The sequence below is a fragment of the Vicugna pacos genome, chromosome X (genome assembly GCF_048564905.1).
Source record: "Vicugna pacos chromosome X, VicPac4, whole genome shotgun sequence".
NCBI lineage: Eukaryota > Metazoa > Chordata > Mammalia > Artiodactyla > Camelidae > Vicugna > Vicugna pacos.
Genome location: NC_133023.1, coordinates 80003154 through 80019882, shown reverse-complemented (window position 1 = coordinate 80019882; position 16729 = coordinate 80003154). Strand labels below are relative to the sequence as shown.

Sequence of the window (16729 nt, the reverse complement as noted above, 5' to 3'; positions counted from 1 at the left end):
TTAATATATGTCAAAGCACTTAAAACCTGCCAGGTGGATGATGAGTGCAAGCCATTACCATCATCGTCATTATCATTATCATCATCATCATCATCATCATCACCACCATCACCACCATCACCATCATCATCATTACCATTATCACGGCCAAACTGACGCATCTTGAAATAAGCCATAGAACTGTGCCTATGACTCAGCTCCAGAGAAATTTTAGTAATCAGCAATAGGTCCCTTGTCATGACTTTCTATAAAGCCAATAATGGTGATCCTTTGCATTTTGGGGGCTTTATACCTCAGTATGCTCCCATCGAGGGCCTCCCTTACCTCATACAATTTGATAAAGGGATCCCTGCCCTCAAATAAGCATGCCTGCCTACACAGAGTAAGCCAACAATACAATGCAAATATTATGTGAGAGGGAGAAACTCACTGGTTCACCATTATAAGAGACTGGTGTTTGATCCTTCAGGTTTAAAGAGTTAGTCACCCAGGAGTCCCCAAGGATATGAATGAGAAGATTAGAAGTGCAGGAAGCATGGGCACTGCTTGGCCTTGGTGTGACACTGCTATGGGGAATTATGGGTTGCATAAACCAGCATAAGGACCCAGCTAGGGAAGAGGAGGTATAAAAAAAGCTCTGATTGAGATGGAGTGGTAGCAGGAGAACTGAAATTGAAAACATATTACCAACTTTAGAATTCTGTAGTAGCCTCTTCACTTCCATTTCAGATTATCAAGTGACGGGGAGGTGATTCCAGTTTTATAGGTAAAGAAAATGAAAACAAAAACGGATTTGGTGACTCGCTCCTGGTTCCATTTTTATTTCCTTTGCACTGTGTTGTTTTTATTAAACAGGGCTGAAAAATTAGATTCCATCTTTGGTTTCATATAGCCCTGTTCTGTCCTGAAAACAGCCCACTAACTTCTTACCGCAGCCATGAAGTACCAAAATACCTAACGGCTTCATTCCTAAGACCCCCAGCAATTGTCTGAACAGTATCAGCTGGGTTGATTAAACCAGTGGCTCTGTTACTGCCCACACTGAATCATCTTTGATTTTAGTTTCAACAGAATTAGCTTTCAGTGATTTGTTTTTCTCTTCAGGCTGCTTGAGTTCAACAAGTTAAAACAGGTAGTCTGATTCCATGGATTTTTTTCTTACACCGTGGTTTCCATGTTTGTGTCTTGATTAGCTTGCAGCTCCTGCTGATTGACAGGTATGATGTCTATTTCTGAGCCCTATTTAGGCAGCTTGGCCTAGCCCTGAGGCTCTCTACCTGACCTGAAAGGGCCCTGTCTAATCTGAGATAAACACACTGCCCTGTGTGTGATTTGAGAGTTGGAACATTTCAGACTACTGTGAAGGATCCAATGAATGGAGCTACTCATTCTCCAGCTCTACCTTGGTTCTTGGGACAGAGGAGCTGTCTAAAGTTTGGGATGCCTGGGGCATCGTTCTCCATCAATAAGACAACTATCCATGTTGCTGACAACGTGGAAATGTCCCCGCACAGCTATGAGATTTTCAGTTGTTTTCTGCCTAGAGACAGGACAACATGTAAAATCAAGGGTAAGGAAGAATGACACCAAAATGAGTGAATGTCATCATCTGTTCTCTACTCAGCTTCTGCAACCTATGATAGGAAGAGTGGAAACTGACAGGCTAGAGGAGTGGAGGAAAGAGGGAGCAGCAGGTTGCAACTTCACAATTGATCACTTATGGAGAGCTCAGACCAATAGGTGTGCTTTTGGTTACCCTATAGCAATCCCAAAGAGCCTCAGGTCTAATAGCTCCTTGACATGTATAATGCCAGAGTTCACTACTGTATAAAAATGGTACCTAAAGGAGGAAACCAGGTTTGGGCAGCATGTATTAGATCTACAGAGACTTTACCAAGATGAACTCTGCAATAGTCACCAACTATAGGCAAAACATCAGTACCTCTCTATCCCCTTTAGTACCTTGCATGTTACTGCCTCCACTGTGGGTACTTAGACACTGAAGTGCAATAATGCTTTTTGGCCCCAACCTCTTCTTAGTCCCAATTCTAGGAAAGAGCTCAAAAGGAATCTGACTGGCAAGCCCTTGCTGGGTTGAGATGGTTAATTTGCAAAATGTGAAATCATATGCATTCTATCAGGCCTTTGTTTCCAATGGGAGACCAGTGGAAGTGGTGTACTATTTAAATTTTAATTCCTAAATAACAGTATTCAATAAAATTGCAGCCTTCCTTCAATGTTGGAGTACACGTAGATGAGCCTAATATAAAAATTTCTCTCTGTAGAAAACAAACTTATGGTTACCAAAGAGGAAAGGGGAGAAGGAATTAGGAGTTTGGGATTAACATATACACACTACTGTATATAAAACAATAAACAACAAGGACCTACTGTATAGCACAGAGAACTATATTCAATATTTTCTAATAACCTATAATGGAAAAGAATCCAAAAAAGAATATACATTATATATATAACCAAAACTGCTGTACACTGAAACATTGTAAATCAACTTATACTTCAATTTTGCAGAAGTATTTTAAAAAAAAAAGAGAGAACTGAAGCATAAAAATGGTTAAGTCACCTGTCCAAGGTCATACAGTTGGTAAGTGGCAGAACCAGGGATTTGAATAGTAGTCTGGCTCCAGCATCTGTGCTCCTAATCACTGCAGTAGTGTCTCAATGTTTTCAATATGAAAGCCTGAATACGTGTCAATATTGAAAAACAAAATACCTTGAACAAATTTTTTTTCCTGTGGAATATATTGCTCTGCTAAGTCACATACCTTGTAAACATCATGACTACCAATGATGGCATCAAAAAGCGTGTACAGATCATTGAGAAGATCCACCACCTCAATGGGCTCACTCATGGCTGAAATAGTGGTGAAGCCCACAATGTCACTGAAGTACAAGGTGACCAAGTCAAAGCCTTCAGGCTCAACCGTGCAGCCCCTTTTGAGGGATTCAGCAACTGATCTGAAAAACAGACACAGTTATTCCTCAGAGGACACAGGCCTCCCTCCGTGCCATATACACAACTGCTAAAACACAATTTCTCCAAAGATCACTGCCAAGTAAAGGGTAAGGAAGAAAATGTCACCTGGATGAAAATATTCGTTATTTCACTTACTGTACAAACATAAATTGAGCGCTTACAATGTGCCAGGCACTGTGCCAGGTACTAGAACACAGCAGTAGGCAGGCAATCCCCCTTTGTACCCTTGTGGAGTTTTTTTTAACCCTCTGTCTTTCTTCCTCAGCTTCTCCCCACCCCATCTTGAGGGAAATGTTCCCAGCTGGTTGACTTTGCATGAGACTAGTTTCCCCAATTACCCCTAGAAGATCATGTTACAACCTAAGGCGCCTTGGAAAATTTGGAAATCATAGCAAGACACCAAAGGGAGGAAAAACAACCCTGTTACTTTCCTCTAGGAGCTCAAAGGACTGCCTCCCCCTAATTGGTCAACTTCCAGGCAAAGTCATGAAGTGACACATAGCAAAACCGAGGCATCAAAAACTTAAATGACTAGCATGATCCACAAGAAGTGAAAAATTAGGAAGTGTGCTCTGCTCCCTTGCTTTTCCAATTCTTCTTTGATTTGAAAGTGTGACTCAAACCTACTGGGAGTAGAGAGAGTACAGGACAGGGGGAGGGAGCAGTTAGTTGACGGGTATTTTTTTCTATTTTTAATAGAACACACTGTTACAAGGATTCACACTCCTCAGGTGTTCGCACATACGGTGGTAGCATCTGTGTTAGAAGCTTTTCCGTTTTCTGTTTTTCAATTTCCAACTCTTCAGTTCGCTCCCGGATCAAATCTTCCAAGTTGCTAGAATATTGCTCCAGCATCTGAAGCATAGAATCAATGATATTGGTCTTCTTCCCTTTATTGAAAGTTTTAAACTGGAAGTAAAACAGAAAGAGGAGCCAGGGAATTCTTACTCAAACTTAGAGATAATGGGGCAGGACCCCACATCACAAATCCCTTCTTCTAAAATGCCAGAGCAGGAGAGGTGAACCCAGGTATAAATAGGAAAAGTCACCACCCACCCTTATTGTCCCTCTCTGGCCATTTCACAGGATCCTTTAGCCCTGAGTAGTTCTTACTCTACCCTTCTGATTCTTTCAAGTCTGAGCAAAGGAGCTCCAGGAGCCCTCAGTGCTGAGATGCTATCACATGAATAGTGGCCACTTCAAAGGCAACAGGATTTGGTCTTGAGCTCAGGCCAGTTGTAAATGGGATAAGGGGAAGAGGACAGGGAGTGCTCTTTTGCTCTTCCAGATCATCAATCAACAAAATCATCCTTCTCTTCTAATGCTACCATGTTGCCAGTTCTTGGGCAGTAGGAGGTTCCTTGACTGCTTAACTATGACCCAAGATCTACATGGCAAGCTCTACCCCTATTTCTTGCCATGGGGTCCAGAAATAATGATGTCTACTAGCACTCGGCCTTCATGTCTGGGTCATGTGGAAATTCAACTGGTCTTGCCTCTGATACTTTAGAGGTGGCTGCGTGCCACAGATTTTCAAATGCCCTCCTAGGACCCTGTTCACCTAGAGATCAGGAGCTTGGCATAGCATTGGAATCATGAGGGGTCGCCCCTCCTTACTGCTGTATTCAACATGCAAAAGGCTGGGTTCACAACAACAGAAGACTGGTCATCATTTTGCACAGAAAACACCTAGGAATCTGTCCCAATGAACCTTCTTATATAGTTGGGCCACATATGTTCTCTGTAGCACTCAATGCCCCAAGGCTAACACTAGGAGTTTCCTTCTGAGCCTGGTCCACATCTACACGTCCACCAAGGTCCTGCAGGTAATCTCAGTAGCCAACTCAGATGCTTTGGGTGGGGCTTATTGCCTTACTCAGGGAGCCTCCTTCTCCTCTTTCCATTTAAGCTTTATTAGCTGCAGGGAGTTTGGAGGCTACCTTTGTCTTTCAGACAGTCCAAACTTCCACTGAAGCATTTCAGTGAGGGCAGCCCCAGCAATGCCTTGTTTGAAGGTCGTATGATGTGCACTCCTTCTATCTATCACCAGCTTGTCTGCTGCCTTCTGAAATAACATCTCTAGCATCAACACAAGGACAAATGCTTTCTCTCCTGCCTCAAGGCAAGTTTTTAGAAATTTGACCTTCATTGGTCCTTTGCCTTTTCCATACTAGCAAACACCTGTTTGAGTGTCCTCAAGAAACTCATCCAGGCTAATGGAAGCATTGTAAGCTGGGGACACGGATGACTTCATATGTAGGGCCCCTCAGGCTTTCAATCCAACTCTTTCTTTTTTCCACCTCAGATACTTGCCACTCACAAACATCTCAGTGCTGTACCCCAGCCAGGCTCAAAAGCCTCTCTGCCAGAGCTGACACAGCACTCACAGAAAGCTCCCTCAGTTTCAGTATCCTGTAGTTTCAACAAAGCCCTAAGCTGCATGCTCCAATGTAGGAACTGCACACTAGCTCCCTTAGCAGGGCTGTCTCCATCTTTTCCTCATTTTCCCTCTTAGATCCCCAACTCTAGGGAAAGCGTCAACCTCTTCAGAAATTCAGTATCTTAAAGAGAGAGCTTATCAATTTTCATGCACTCTATTGCCTCCAGGAGTTCTCTAGGAACCTAAAGAACCTCCTGCTTTTGTATTCCACATTTGCACTTTCTTCCATCTTCAATACCCTTCCAAACACCCCATGCTTTTCTTGACCATCCAAAACCAATCTAGCCTCACTTAAATGTTACACTCATTTGAGTTCTCTTGGATTTCCAAAGCAAACACGGCTCTATGGGGAACCCCATCTAGAGTATGACACATCTACTCCATCTTCTAACGGTCTCAATGTCATTGCCTTGCCAATGCCTAGTGGTTCACTTCCATCTTTGAGAGGTTACTTAGGTCAGATTGTGGATGGTTTGGAACAGAGATTCTGATCCAGAAGAGCACCAACACCAATCTTGTGCTCCTCGACAACGTGCTGGGGATGCCCCCACCACCAAAGGCCTTCAAGTAGCTAATTTTGTGCTTCTTCCCCAAGAGGAATGCCTTTTTCTCTTGGAAGAGGTTCCTTCCACAATATGACAAGAAACCAAGGAGTTAGTTAGGTTTCGGTGGGCTGGCTTCAGGATGGCTTCCAGGCAGTTGTAAGGTTCACAGAATTCTTACCTGGTCAAATATTTCATCAAAACTTGGTCGCTGTTCTGCAGCCTCAGCCCAGCACTGCTTCATCAGCTGGAGACATTCTGGAGGGGCATGTTCAGGAGGAACCACTGGTCTGTACACAGGAGGAGGCTTCTTAAGTCTTTCTATGATTTCTGTCCAGAAGCAAGAAGAGAAAGGTCTACAAATTGTGGGAAAGGCACCAAGCTTTGGCAAAGATAATTGAGTCTTAGACAAGAATGGGGTTGGTCAGGAGAAATCACAGAAAGGCTATCTCTGTTGCTTTCTCTTTAGGAGCCCTGAATAGAAATTGTATCTGAGCAAAAGCTGCATCAATCAACTGAGGAAGGAGGGAAAAACTAATCAACTGAGCTATTGGTATCATTTAAGCACAGCTTTATTCTGCTTCTGCTATATTTTAGATACAGCCTATCTGATGTCAGTTCTAACACATGCCTCCAACGATCTGGGTCCCTTCACCCACCCCCAAATCATCTAAGCCTCCCCCACAGTAGACCCAGTTAGCCGCCGCTGAAGGCCCAGGCCTAGCCCAGGTCCAGGCTATGGGCCATGCCTGGCCCCTAGGGGAAGGGAATTAAGAACTCAAGTAAATGGTTCAGGGCCTCATTGGGATCCTCCCGACTGCTGGTACTTGAACTCTACTTTAAGTGGAACATTTACTATGTATCAGACTATGGGCTGAGCAATTTGCACATATGGTTTAACTTGATTCTCACTACAGATAGATGAGGTAGGGACTCTAATTTTCATTTTACAGGAGTGAAAACTGAGGCACAGAGAGAGTGAGTAACTTACTCAAAGTCATATGGCTATAAAGTGCCAGAATTTGAATTTGACCCCAGACAGTCTCAATCTGCCACCTGGCCCTACTTCCAAATGCCTCAGACCTCAACTGGGATTTCTAAGCTCCCTATTCAGACCCAACAGTCATGAGTAACCAGAAGTCTAGATCAGTCAGAGGTCTACATCAGTCCTCCTGATGTGGAAGTAGGAGAAAATAGTTTGCCTTCAATGTCCCCAGCCACCCACATTGGGCCTCAAACTGGTCTCTGTGCTTCCAGCCTAGCCTACTCCAAACCATTCCCAAAACATGAATTTCGCCATGTCACTTTCTTGCTTAAAAATCCTTTCATGGATTCTTATTACTCACAGGATAAAATCCAAGCCCCAAATATCTCTTCAGCTCATTTCTTATTCCTTAGCTCCTTTCCTCACCCCTGGCTCTAACATCCTCATCATGAACTGAACTTTGCTTGTACCATCTATGGGCCCTTCCCACCCCGACGTTGGCTGTAATACTCCAGCAGTGCCACTTCATACCATAAAAAGTGAAATAAGAACTTCATTTGTTTCCTCTGACTGCTCATCTCCTTGTGACACCACACCTGCAACTCCATTAACCCGGGCTGGCCCACATCAGTAATGGTTTCACCATCACAGCTCTCACCCTAAACTCAGTGCAATAGATTCCATGGAAGTCAACCCCTTGGAGGGCAACTGCCCCATCCACTCTCTAGTAGACAGAATCCCTTTCTCAGAACAACATCAAGCTAAATAGGTCTCCTCTCCTTAGGCCCAGCATGATTCATGTCCTCAAGGTGTTCACAGTTCAATTGGGGAGATAAACGATGGCCAGCAATATAAGTGCTCTAACAGATATATGCACAGGTGAGCACAGAGGGAGACACCGGACCCACACTGGAAAGGTCAAGGTAGTTTCTCAGAGGAGGTTACATAAGTTGGATGAGGCAAGGTGAGGAGAAGGTGGGGGCACTCCAGGTACTGTGTACAGTATGTGTGGAGGCACAGAGGTGGAGAGACCATGGTGCTTTCAGGGCACTGCCAGTCATGTGGCTTAGCTGGAGGATGAGGAGTAACAGAAGATAAGCCTAGACACATGGCTAGAGACCAGATGATAGAGGGCCTTGTATATCATGTGAGGCGACTGGGCTTCATTTAACTTATAATGAAGTTGTGGGGGCTTTAAGTAGAGGAGTAAAATAGGACTCTGAGTGGAGCAAAAGACAACTAAGTATTTCAGGCTTGATTTGTATTGATTTTGCATTTTTGAAATTTTTTCTTTTGAAATAAAAATTTAGACTTCCAGAAAAGTTGTCAAAGTAGTACAATTGTCTATATGCCCTTCACTCAGCTTCCCCATAGTGTTAGCAACTTATAAAACTCAAGTACAGAGGAAGTTATATTGGTACAATACTGTTACTAATCTAGCATCTTTATTTCAATAGCATCAATTTCTCCTCCTAATGTCCTCTTTCTGTTTCACAGTCTAATGCAAGATCCCATATTGCACTTCTTTCTTCTGTCTCAGTTTCTCCAGCCTGTGATGATTCCTCATTCTTCCCCCTGGCTTTCATGACTTTGATACTTTTGATGAGTACTGGCCATTTATTTTGCAGAAATCCCCTCAACTGTGGTATGTCTGATGTTTTCTCATGGTTAGATTGAGGTTGTGCAGTTTTTGGCAAGAGTACCACCAGGGTGGTGTTGTGCCCCTTCTTAGTGCAGCATGGTAGGGGGTACATTATGTTGATGTACCTTGATCACTGGGTTAAGGTGGTGTCTGCAAGATCCTCCACTACTAAACCTACACTTTTTCCACTTGTAATTAGTAAATATCTAGTGGGTTCATACCTTTGGAATATGTAAACATCCTGTTTCTGCCTCAAATTTTGCCTGACAGCCAAACATTTTGATGGGGGATAAGAAAATGAAAGACTATGGCGTGTCACAGGGAAAGAATGGGAGAACTTTGACAGCCAGGAGCATCATACAGGGGTACTGAAATCTCTGGCATTGGGTATCTCAAAGGAGTAGAGGGGGCTGCTAAAAAGGGGGAATTAAAAAGGACTAACATAAGTCCTGTAGGCTCATGGCTTGTATCACAGTTTGGGAAAAGACCAGCTTCTTGGGTTGGCGGGGAGAATTTCTTCCAAATGCCTAAATCTGTCTGGCTCTGAGTCCCACCTGCACACAACACGGGCTGCTGGCAGACCAGCAGGCAGTTAGCACAAACAGAATGATGTTCACTCTTCTGGCAAATCACAACAGCCTGGGTTGGCCTGATGATCTGGGTCATGGTGGGCTCCGACTGCTCTTTGCTCACCTCCTGCTTACCTTTGGCAGGCAGATCCATCATGCAGAATGGGGTGCTCTGGACTATCACTTCTTGCATGATGATGGCAAAGCTATAGACATCTCCCGCAAAAGAACCTAACCTACTGCCCTTTGGGCCTCTCAACAGTTCAGGGGCCGTCCACAGCAACTCTGAAAAGAAAGCATTGTGTAATGAATATAGGGAGGATTAACTGACAGCATTTGCAATGCCCTTGAGGGCTCCAAGGGTGCTGTTTCATTGACTGCTTTATATTTTTATTAAGACAGACTGGCATGCTAGTGCTGTACCCCCAACCCCACCCCAGGATCTAAATCTGTTAATCTCAGGAATTACGCCCAGAGAAAGCATCCTACTTTCCCCACCCCAGGACCATGCAGGCAGAAAGAGCAGAGGTGTAGGGAAGAGCAGAGAAGCTCGAAGTAGAAAGCTATCTGGTGCTGGCTTTCTTGCTCTCTTGAGCCTGCAAGTAGCAATTGGCAGGCTTCCAGGGAAAGGCAAGTGCACTGCCAGACTGGTTGCCATGGATTTGCTGTTTGCTGAGATCTATATGTGTCTGGTAATTTGACTGTGCTGAGGCTGGGGATTCACAAGTTGCTTTTTCCATGTCTTCTTTAAGAGGATTAGAGGACCCCCAGGCCTCCTCTGTTCCTTGCAGAGCAAAAGGGTGCAGCAATTCCTTCAACGCAGTTCTGCAAATATTTACTGAGGGTTTATTATGTACCAGGCACTGTGCTAGGGACGGGGGGTGCCAGAGGTGAATTAGACTTTGCCTTTGTCCTTGCAGAGTTCACAGACCAATGGGCAAACCCACATGTGTACCCAACTGTGATACAAAAGAGATAGTGATGAGGGTCATGATATTGCATAAGGAAATCAATCTATTAAAAGCCAATAATGAGCATTCACTTTGTGCTCTGCTGCATTTCAGATGCCAATAAGGAAAAAAAAGATATTATCTCTGCTTTCAGAGAGTTATGGCAGTCAGAGACTCAGAAATTTGGGGGAGGGCCCTTTAAGAGGTGTATAAAGAAATATCCACTAATAATATAAATGGAGTAGTCCAAAGTTGGAGGGAGTCTTTTATGAAATTGCCGTTTCTGTAGCTCAAACAGGGTTCAATATGGGCAAGTCCATGAGGTTCAAACCAATAAAAAACTGAGCTGATCAAATTAATCCAGGAAGACTGCCTGGAAAAGTTAAATCTTAAAGGAGCTTGTTAAGAAGGTCAAGGATGCAGTTTCCTAGAGCTGCGAGGGTAAGAGCTTTGCAGGGAGAAAGAACAGTACGTGCAAAAGAATAAGAGGTAGAAAGGAGCAAATTGCAGATAGGGGTGGTGGTAAGCAGATTAGCTTGGCTGAAGAGAAGGGCTCTGTTAAGGAATAATGAGAAATAAGAAATGGGGTTGATGAAGTGGGGGAGGGAGAGTGGCTGGAAGAATGAGGGCAGAAAGGGAGAGGCCCTGAGAGCCAAATGAAGGCATTTGGAGTGAATACAAAAGGCAGTAGGGGTGCTGGAGCTAGAGAAGGATTTGATGAAAGCCCGTACAGGAAGATTAATCTGGCAACCTGCACAAACTGGATTGAAGGAAAGAGGCTGGAGTCAGGGAGACCAGCTACGAAGTTATTACAGTAAGAGCCAGAGGCGAGGTGAATGGGGTCTGAATTGGGGTGGGATAGGGAACCAGATACCTAGCAAGGCTGGAATGGAGAAGGAAGTGGCAGGGCTGGTGATAGAATGTGCATCTCCCGAGGGGAGAGAATTGGAGGAAACAACAGGTTGCCATCCTGATAGGGAGGCTGGAGAAGAGTATCTGCTGAGGGTAGGGGTGGCAGGGGGAAAGTGCTAGCTAACTCTTCATCTTGTCAAATTTGGGGTATTGGGAAGGGAGCCCAAAGGACAAGCTCTTATGAAGCAGGAAGGAAGATAACAGGTCAGAGATTATTTTGTTTTGTCAGTGAAACCCAGGAAAGAGAAACTCACCCTGGAAATTCTGATTTTAAGCTAATTCTGATCAAAATGGTGGAACAGGGAATTCTAGCCTCACCCCCAATCCCATACTCATCTCCCTTTGTCCTCCAGGTGTCCCCCGCCTTTGTCCCCTGACTCCTCCACCCCCCCATGAATGTCTCTGGTGCACTCACCATTAGTGGTTTTACCCTTATGTCTTCTTGCCTAGGAGTACTGATACTTACAAATAAAAATAAACAGACTGAATAATACTTTAGTCAAAGGAATACATTTCTGAACATGGAATTTGAGGTATATGGTTTTGGAGGGAGGGTGGGGGGGTATTTGGGAACAGGGAAAATGGTATGCAGCTGCTTTTCCTAGCATCCCTCTCCCTGAACATTTGAAAGAACAAGAAGGGAAAAGAGGACACGACTCTCTGGGAAAAAGCTAGGTGATTAAATACAATCATTACCAAATAGTATTTTCAGAGACCACTTACATCTATGTTGTTAATGGCTAAAATGAGGCTTTATCTGCACTGTACTTATGTAATTGAGAGTGGGCAGTAATGAATACACTTACAACCTGCCCCCATTTCCCCATCCCCACTCCAGAGCCAAGTAAGAGCCTCTACCTGCCATTAGACTCAAACTCTCAGAAAAAAACTAGAAAAAAAAATCACTTTGGCTTGTTCTGTGTCTGCTGGAGCCAGTACTAACTCTGAGCCCCACTATGGTGATAAAAATCAACTTTGGACAACCAGTGTGGTGTAGTTCAAGAGAACACAAAGCTGGAAATCAAGAGACCTGGGTTCACAATCTCAACTTGGTCACTCATTAGCTCACCTTTCTGAACCTCATTTTCCCCATCTTAAAATGGAAATTAAGCCAGATAATCTCCAAGAGCCTTTGGAGATAAGATTCTATTAGCCCTGTCATCTAAGTCATCTAGGTAGGAAGCAGCAATGCCTTTATTTTATTTTTTTTTCCATCCATTCATTGATTCAACAAACATTTATTCACCAAGTCCTGTGAAAGGCACTGAGGGAGGCAACCTGTTTCTTGCCTTCACAGAGCTTCTGGTTTAGGAAGGGAGAGAAGACAGCTAATTAAAACATGTAATACCAATGAAGTATGGTATTACAAAGTACAAAGCCTTAAAAGGATCATAAAGAGGAGAATTTAGCCAAGGATAGGGGGTCATGGAAAGCCTCTTGAATCAGTGGTATCTAAGTTGAGCCCTGCAGGAGTAGAATCTATCAGATTCAGATGAGTGGGTAACAGACAGGGAAGGGAAGAATATCCCAAGCAATGGGCACAGCACATGTCAAGTTCTGGAATTAAGAGAGAGCCTGGTGCAAATAAACAACGGGAATGTGGTCAGCATAAGTGGAGCATAGAGACTTAAGGGGAGTGGTTAAGCATTTGAGATCGGCACAGCTCAGACCACGAAGGGTTTGTAAGCCCTGTAAAGGAGTTTGAACTTTATTCTAAGAACAACAGGAAGCCATTCAATGAATTTCTGGCACAGCTGTAGCATCATCAGATTTGCAGTTTAGGAAACTCCTTCTGGCTGCAGTGTATGAAGAATGGGTTGAGCATCCAGATCGTCCTTGCAATTTGGAGAATGAAGTGAAATGGTAAGAGGGAGAAACAGAGAAAGACACAGACACAGTCCACCCCACCTCCAAAAAAAAAAAGCCACTGCACCTACCCTTTCCTCACTCTAAGACCAGAGCTTCTCAAGTTTGAAAGTTGCCAACCTGTGAATTAAATGGAATTCTGAGAAGCTGGCCATTGTGTTTTTCTTTTACAGATGAGTAATTTTGACAGGATCTAAGTACTTCCCACCCTGCAGCTGTTGTCCCAACCTCCTAGCTCTTAACACCAGGCAACTATTCTAAGCTTTCAAATTGGAATTAGCCAAATAATAACCACACGACTAAGTAGGCAACAAGAACAAGTCCACAAAGAGAAAGAGAAGAAGGAAGAGAGAGAAACAGGGAGACAGAGAGACAATATCATATGTTTTTTACTGTGATTACCAGGAGCTTCAAGTCCTTCAAAGCATGGATGAGCAGAGAAAGGAGAAATTGTTATTATATGTTTTAATTTAGGGTGTAGGAGCTAGTCTTCAGAAGAGCTACACTGAATTCCTGGACCTGCTCGCTTCTAAGTAGCTGCATGATTTGGACAAATCTTGAGCCTCAGTTATCTCATCTGTAAAATAAGCAAGTTGGACCAGATGACTCTCTAAAGTTTAATCCACAAGTTTTGTAAAGCACAAAGATGATGCCACTGATGAGTGGACTATTTCCATCTGTGCGTGTATTTCTCTGTGTCTTTGTGTCTTTTATTCTTCATTTCTCCTATACAATAAAGTCAGCAGTTTTAAAAATTATAATGCCAAAGATCCTTTTTTTTGCCTTCTGCATCTTTTCTTTTTATTTCTTTTTTCTTAAATTGAAGTATAGTCGGTTTACAATGTTGTGTTCATTTCTGATGTACAGCATAGTGGTTCAGTTATATATATATATATTTGTTTTCATATTCTTTTCATTATAGGTTACTACAAAATATTGAATATAGCTCCCTGTGCTATGCAGTATAAACTGTACAGTATTTTATATATAGTAGTTAGTATCTGCAAATCTCAAACTCCCAATTTATCCCTTCACTCCCTCTTCCCTCCTGGTAACCACAAGTTTGTTTTCTGTGTCTGTGAGTCTGTTTCTGTTTTGTAAATAATCCTTTTAAGAATACAGACTTGTGGTTACCAGGGGGGTTGAGGGTGGGAAGGGATAGACTGGGATTTCAAAACTGTAGAATAGATAAACAAGATTACACTGTATAGCACAGGGAAATATACACAAAATGTTATGATAAATCACAGAGAAAAAAATGTGACAATGAGTGTGTATATGTCCATGAATGACTGAAAAATTGTGCTGAACACTGGAATTTGACACAACATTGTAAAATGATTATAAATCAATAAAAAATGTTTAAAAAAAAGAATATGAGTATATGTTGTCATTTTACATTTCTCCCTCTCTGTCTTTTTTGGGTTGTCTGTTTCTCTGTGTTTTTGTGTCATTATCTTTCTTCTTCCTCCTTGCAATACTGTTAAGACTTTTAATGCCCAAATTCTCTATATGTACTTAACCTAATTCATTCTTCCTCCTTCTTACCCCTTTTCTTTCTTCCTCCCTCTCTTGCAACAGTTTATTCCCTCATAGTCCTCAGTCACCCACTCTCATGCCCCATTTCAGATTTCTCCTATTTCTTTGATCGGTTATGACCCCTACAGGCATTGTTTGGTGCTGCCGCCGGTGCACTAAACAAAAGACAAAAACACAAAATGGACATTACAGGCATGCCTACTGATTTACTAGAAGGCCATAGTTCTGAAGCCATCCCACACAACCCACAGAGCATTTACTTGCTGGGGGCCCCCTCTTTGCTTCTTTCTTTCTGACAGAGACAGTGAGGGTAGAGTCTAGTGACACCCCATTCCAGGATGGGCTTTGTGGGAGTCCAGGTACCAAATTACCTCCCATTTAATCTGACAAGTATTTATTGAGCACCTACTGTGTGCCTAGTGCTCAGCAAGTTCCTCCAGGGACACCTGGGGTCTCCAAACAATATAACCTAATCCTGCCACAGCAGGAACTCAACATTATTGCACTGGCTTTGTTCAGAAGGCTAGGCTGTGCTGAGATTACAGCCTGCAGACTTCATTCAACTCCTTTGGCTTGGAAATGAGGCTGATTTTCAACAAAAGTAAGGAGTTGAATCAGCCTGAGGCTTTAATTCAGGGCATGTTCTCATTTGAACTATGGAGTTACCTTGTGTGCATCAGAAGGGTACAATACAACGCTTACCTTCTGCAGAAGGTTCCTCTTGGGAGAGTCTTAGCACTGCCAAGATGTCATTAAAGCCATAATCTGTCACTTTTAGTACAAAACGCCCATCTACCACACAGTTTCGAGACTTCAGCCTCCCATGAGCAAACTCTCTGTGGTGTAAGTACTTCATGCCCTGTAGATGATACAAACAGGATTTATTTAGCAACTTATTTAACTATTTTGTGCTTTTAGAGTCACTTTCTGAGACTGTTAATGGCATGAGCTATTACAATCCAGCATTCAGTCTTTTTCTCTTATATGCAGGCAAAGCAAAACTTTGACAACAAGAATCGTTTCCAGGTCCCTTCTAGCTCTAAACTTTTATGCTTTGATGAAGTATCATATCTTGTGAGTATAGAGAATTTTGTGTTATTGGGAGACTTACTGACATTTCAAACACAGGATGGATCTATAAATATATAATAGCCAAGAATTTGAAGAATCTGATTCTCCCCCAAAATGTCCAGCCCAACTCTCATCCACTACTGGCAGGAATGGAAATTGGTACTGCCTTTTGGGTAGGTAATTTAGGAACAGCTATCCAAATTCAAAGTATGCATACCCTGTGACCTAGGGATTCTACTTTTCCTCCAAAGAAATGCTCACACATGTACATAAGGAGACAAACACAAGAATGCTCACTGAGCTCTACCTTATATTACACAATTGAATATACAATAAATATCTATCAAGAAGGAACTGTCCAAATTGTGGTATATCCAAACTACAGAATATTCTGCAACAGTTAAAAATAATAGATCTTTTTGTACTGATAAGGAATCATATCTAAACCATAAAGTAAATGAAAAATAGTAAGTTGCAGAACTACGTGGCAGTGTGTATTTTAAACAACAAACAAAATCTAGAATGTATGTAAATACACATAAAAGTAACTGCAAGGTTAATCACCAAATTGTTGGCAGTGGTTAATCTGGGGAGAGGGCATAAAGGAGGGTGGAGTAAATGTCAGGATTTTCCCATATATATTTATAGAATTTGATTTTTAAATGTGATGAATACATCATTTTCATAATTAAAATATTTTCTATTTTGGTAATTTATATAAAATATACACAAATTATATAAATATGCAATTTATTTCATTTTTAATAATTAAAAATAGACAATAAAAAAGAAAGCTGAAATCAAGAAAGCTAAATACTACTGACTTCTACAACTTGCTTGGCAACCTTATATGATATTCCAGTGTGATCCACCAGGATTTTATCAGATGGGTTTAATCATTCATATATAAATACATCCATATTTGAATGTAGTCATCTCAGGGCTGTTTATGCTGAGCCTTTTTAAGTATCTGTCTCTATTTCACAGTCTGACACCCTTTTGTATGCTTTACATCTTGCACCCTAGGAAAGTCTGTAGTCCCTAGTACCTCCAAGCAGAGTCTACAGTGGGTAAGATTTCTCCCAAGCTCTCTAATGCTAGGGTTTCATTCATCATGGGCCTGAGAAAACTGTCATTTAGAGGATTCTCCCTTAACTCACTGGACTTTGCTTACAGAGTGAGTGAAAAGAGTATTAGAATAGGAACCAGGAGATT

The 16729-nt window shown here is 42.4% G+C and overlaps 1 protein-coding gene across 1 annotated transcript in view; it reads right to left on the bottom strand.

Moving 5' to 3' along the window:
- The window catches only part of GUCY2F (guanylate cyclase 2F, retinal), a 101390-nt gene that overhangs the window by 16595 nt on the left and 68066 nt on the right, over window positions 1-16729 (bottom strand). Inside the window, exons 10-14 of the mRNA XM_072956336.1 lie at window positions 15146-15302; window positions 9312-9461; window positions 6162-6310; window positions 3744-3907; window positions 2787-2979 (exon numbers count right to left, since the gene is read on the bottom strand). Of these exons, the coding sequence (XP_072812437.1) occupies window positions 2787-2979; window positions 3744-3907; window positions 6162-6310; window positions 9312-9461; window positions 15146-15302 (813 nt within the window). The remainder of the gene's footprint in view (window positions 1-2786; window positions 2980-3743; window positions 3908-6161; window positions 6311-9311; window positions 9462-15145; window positions 15303-16729) is intronic.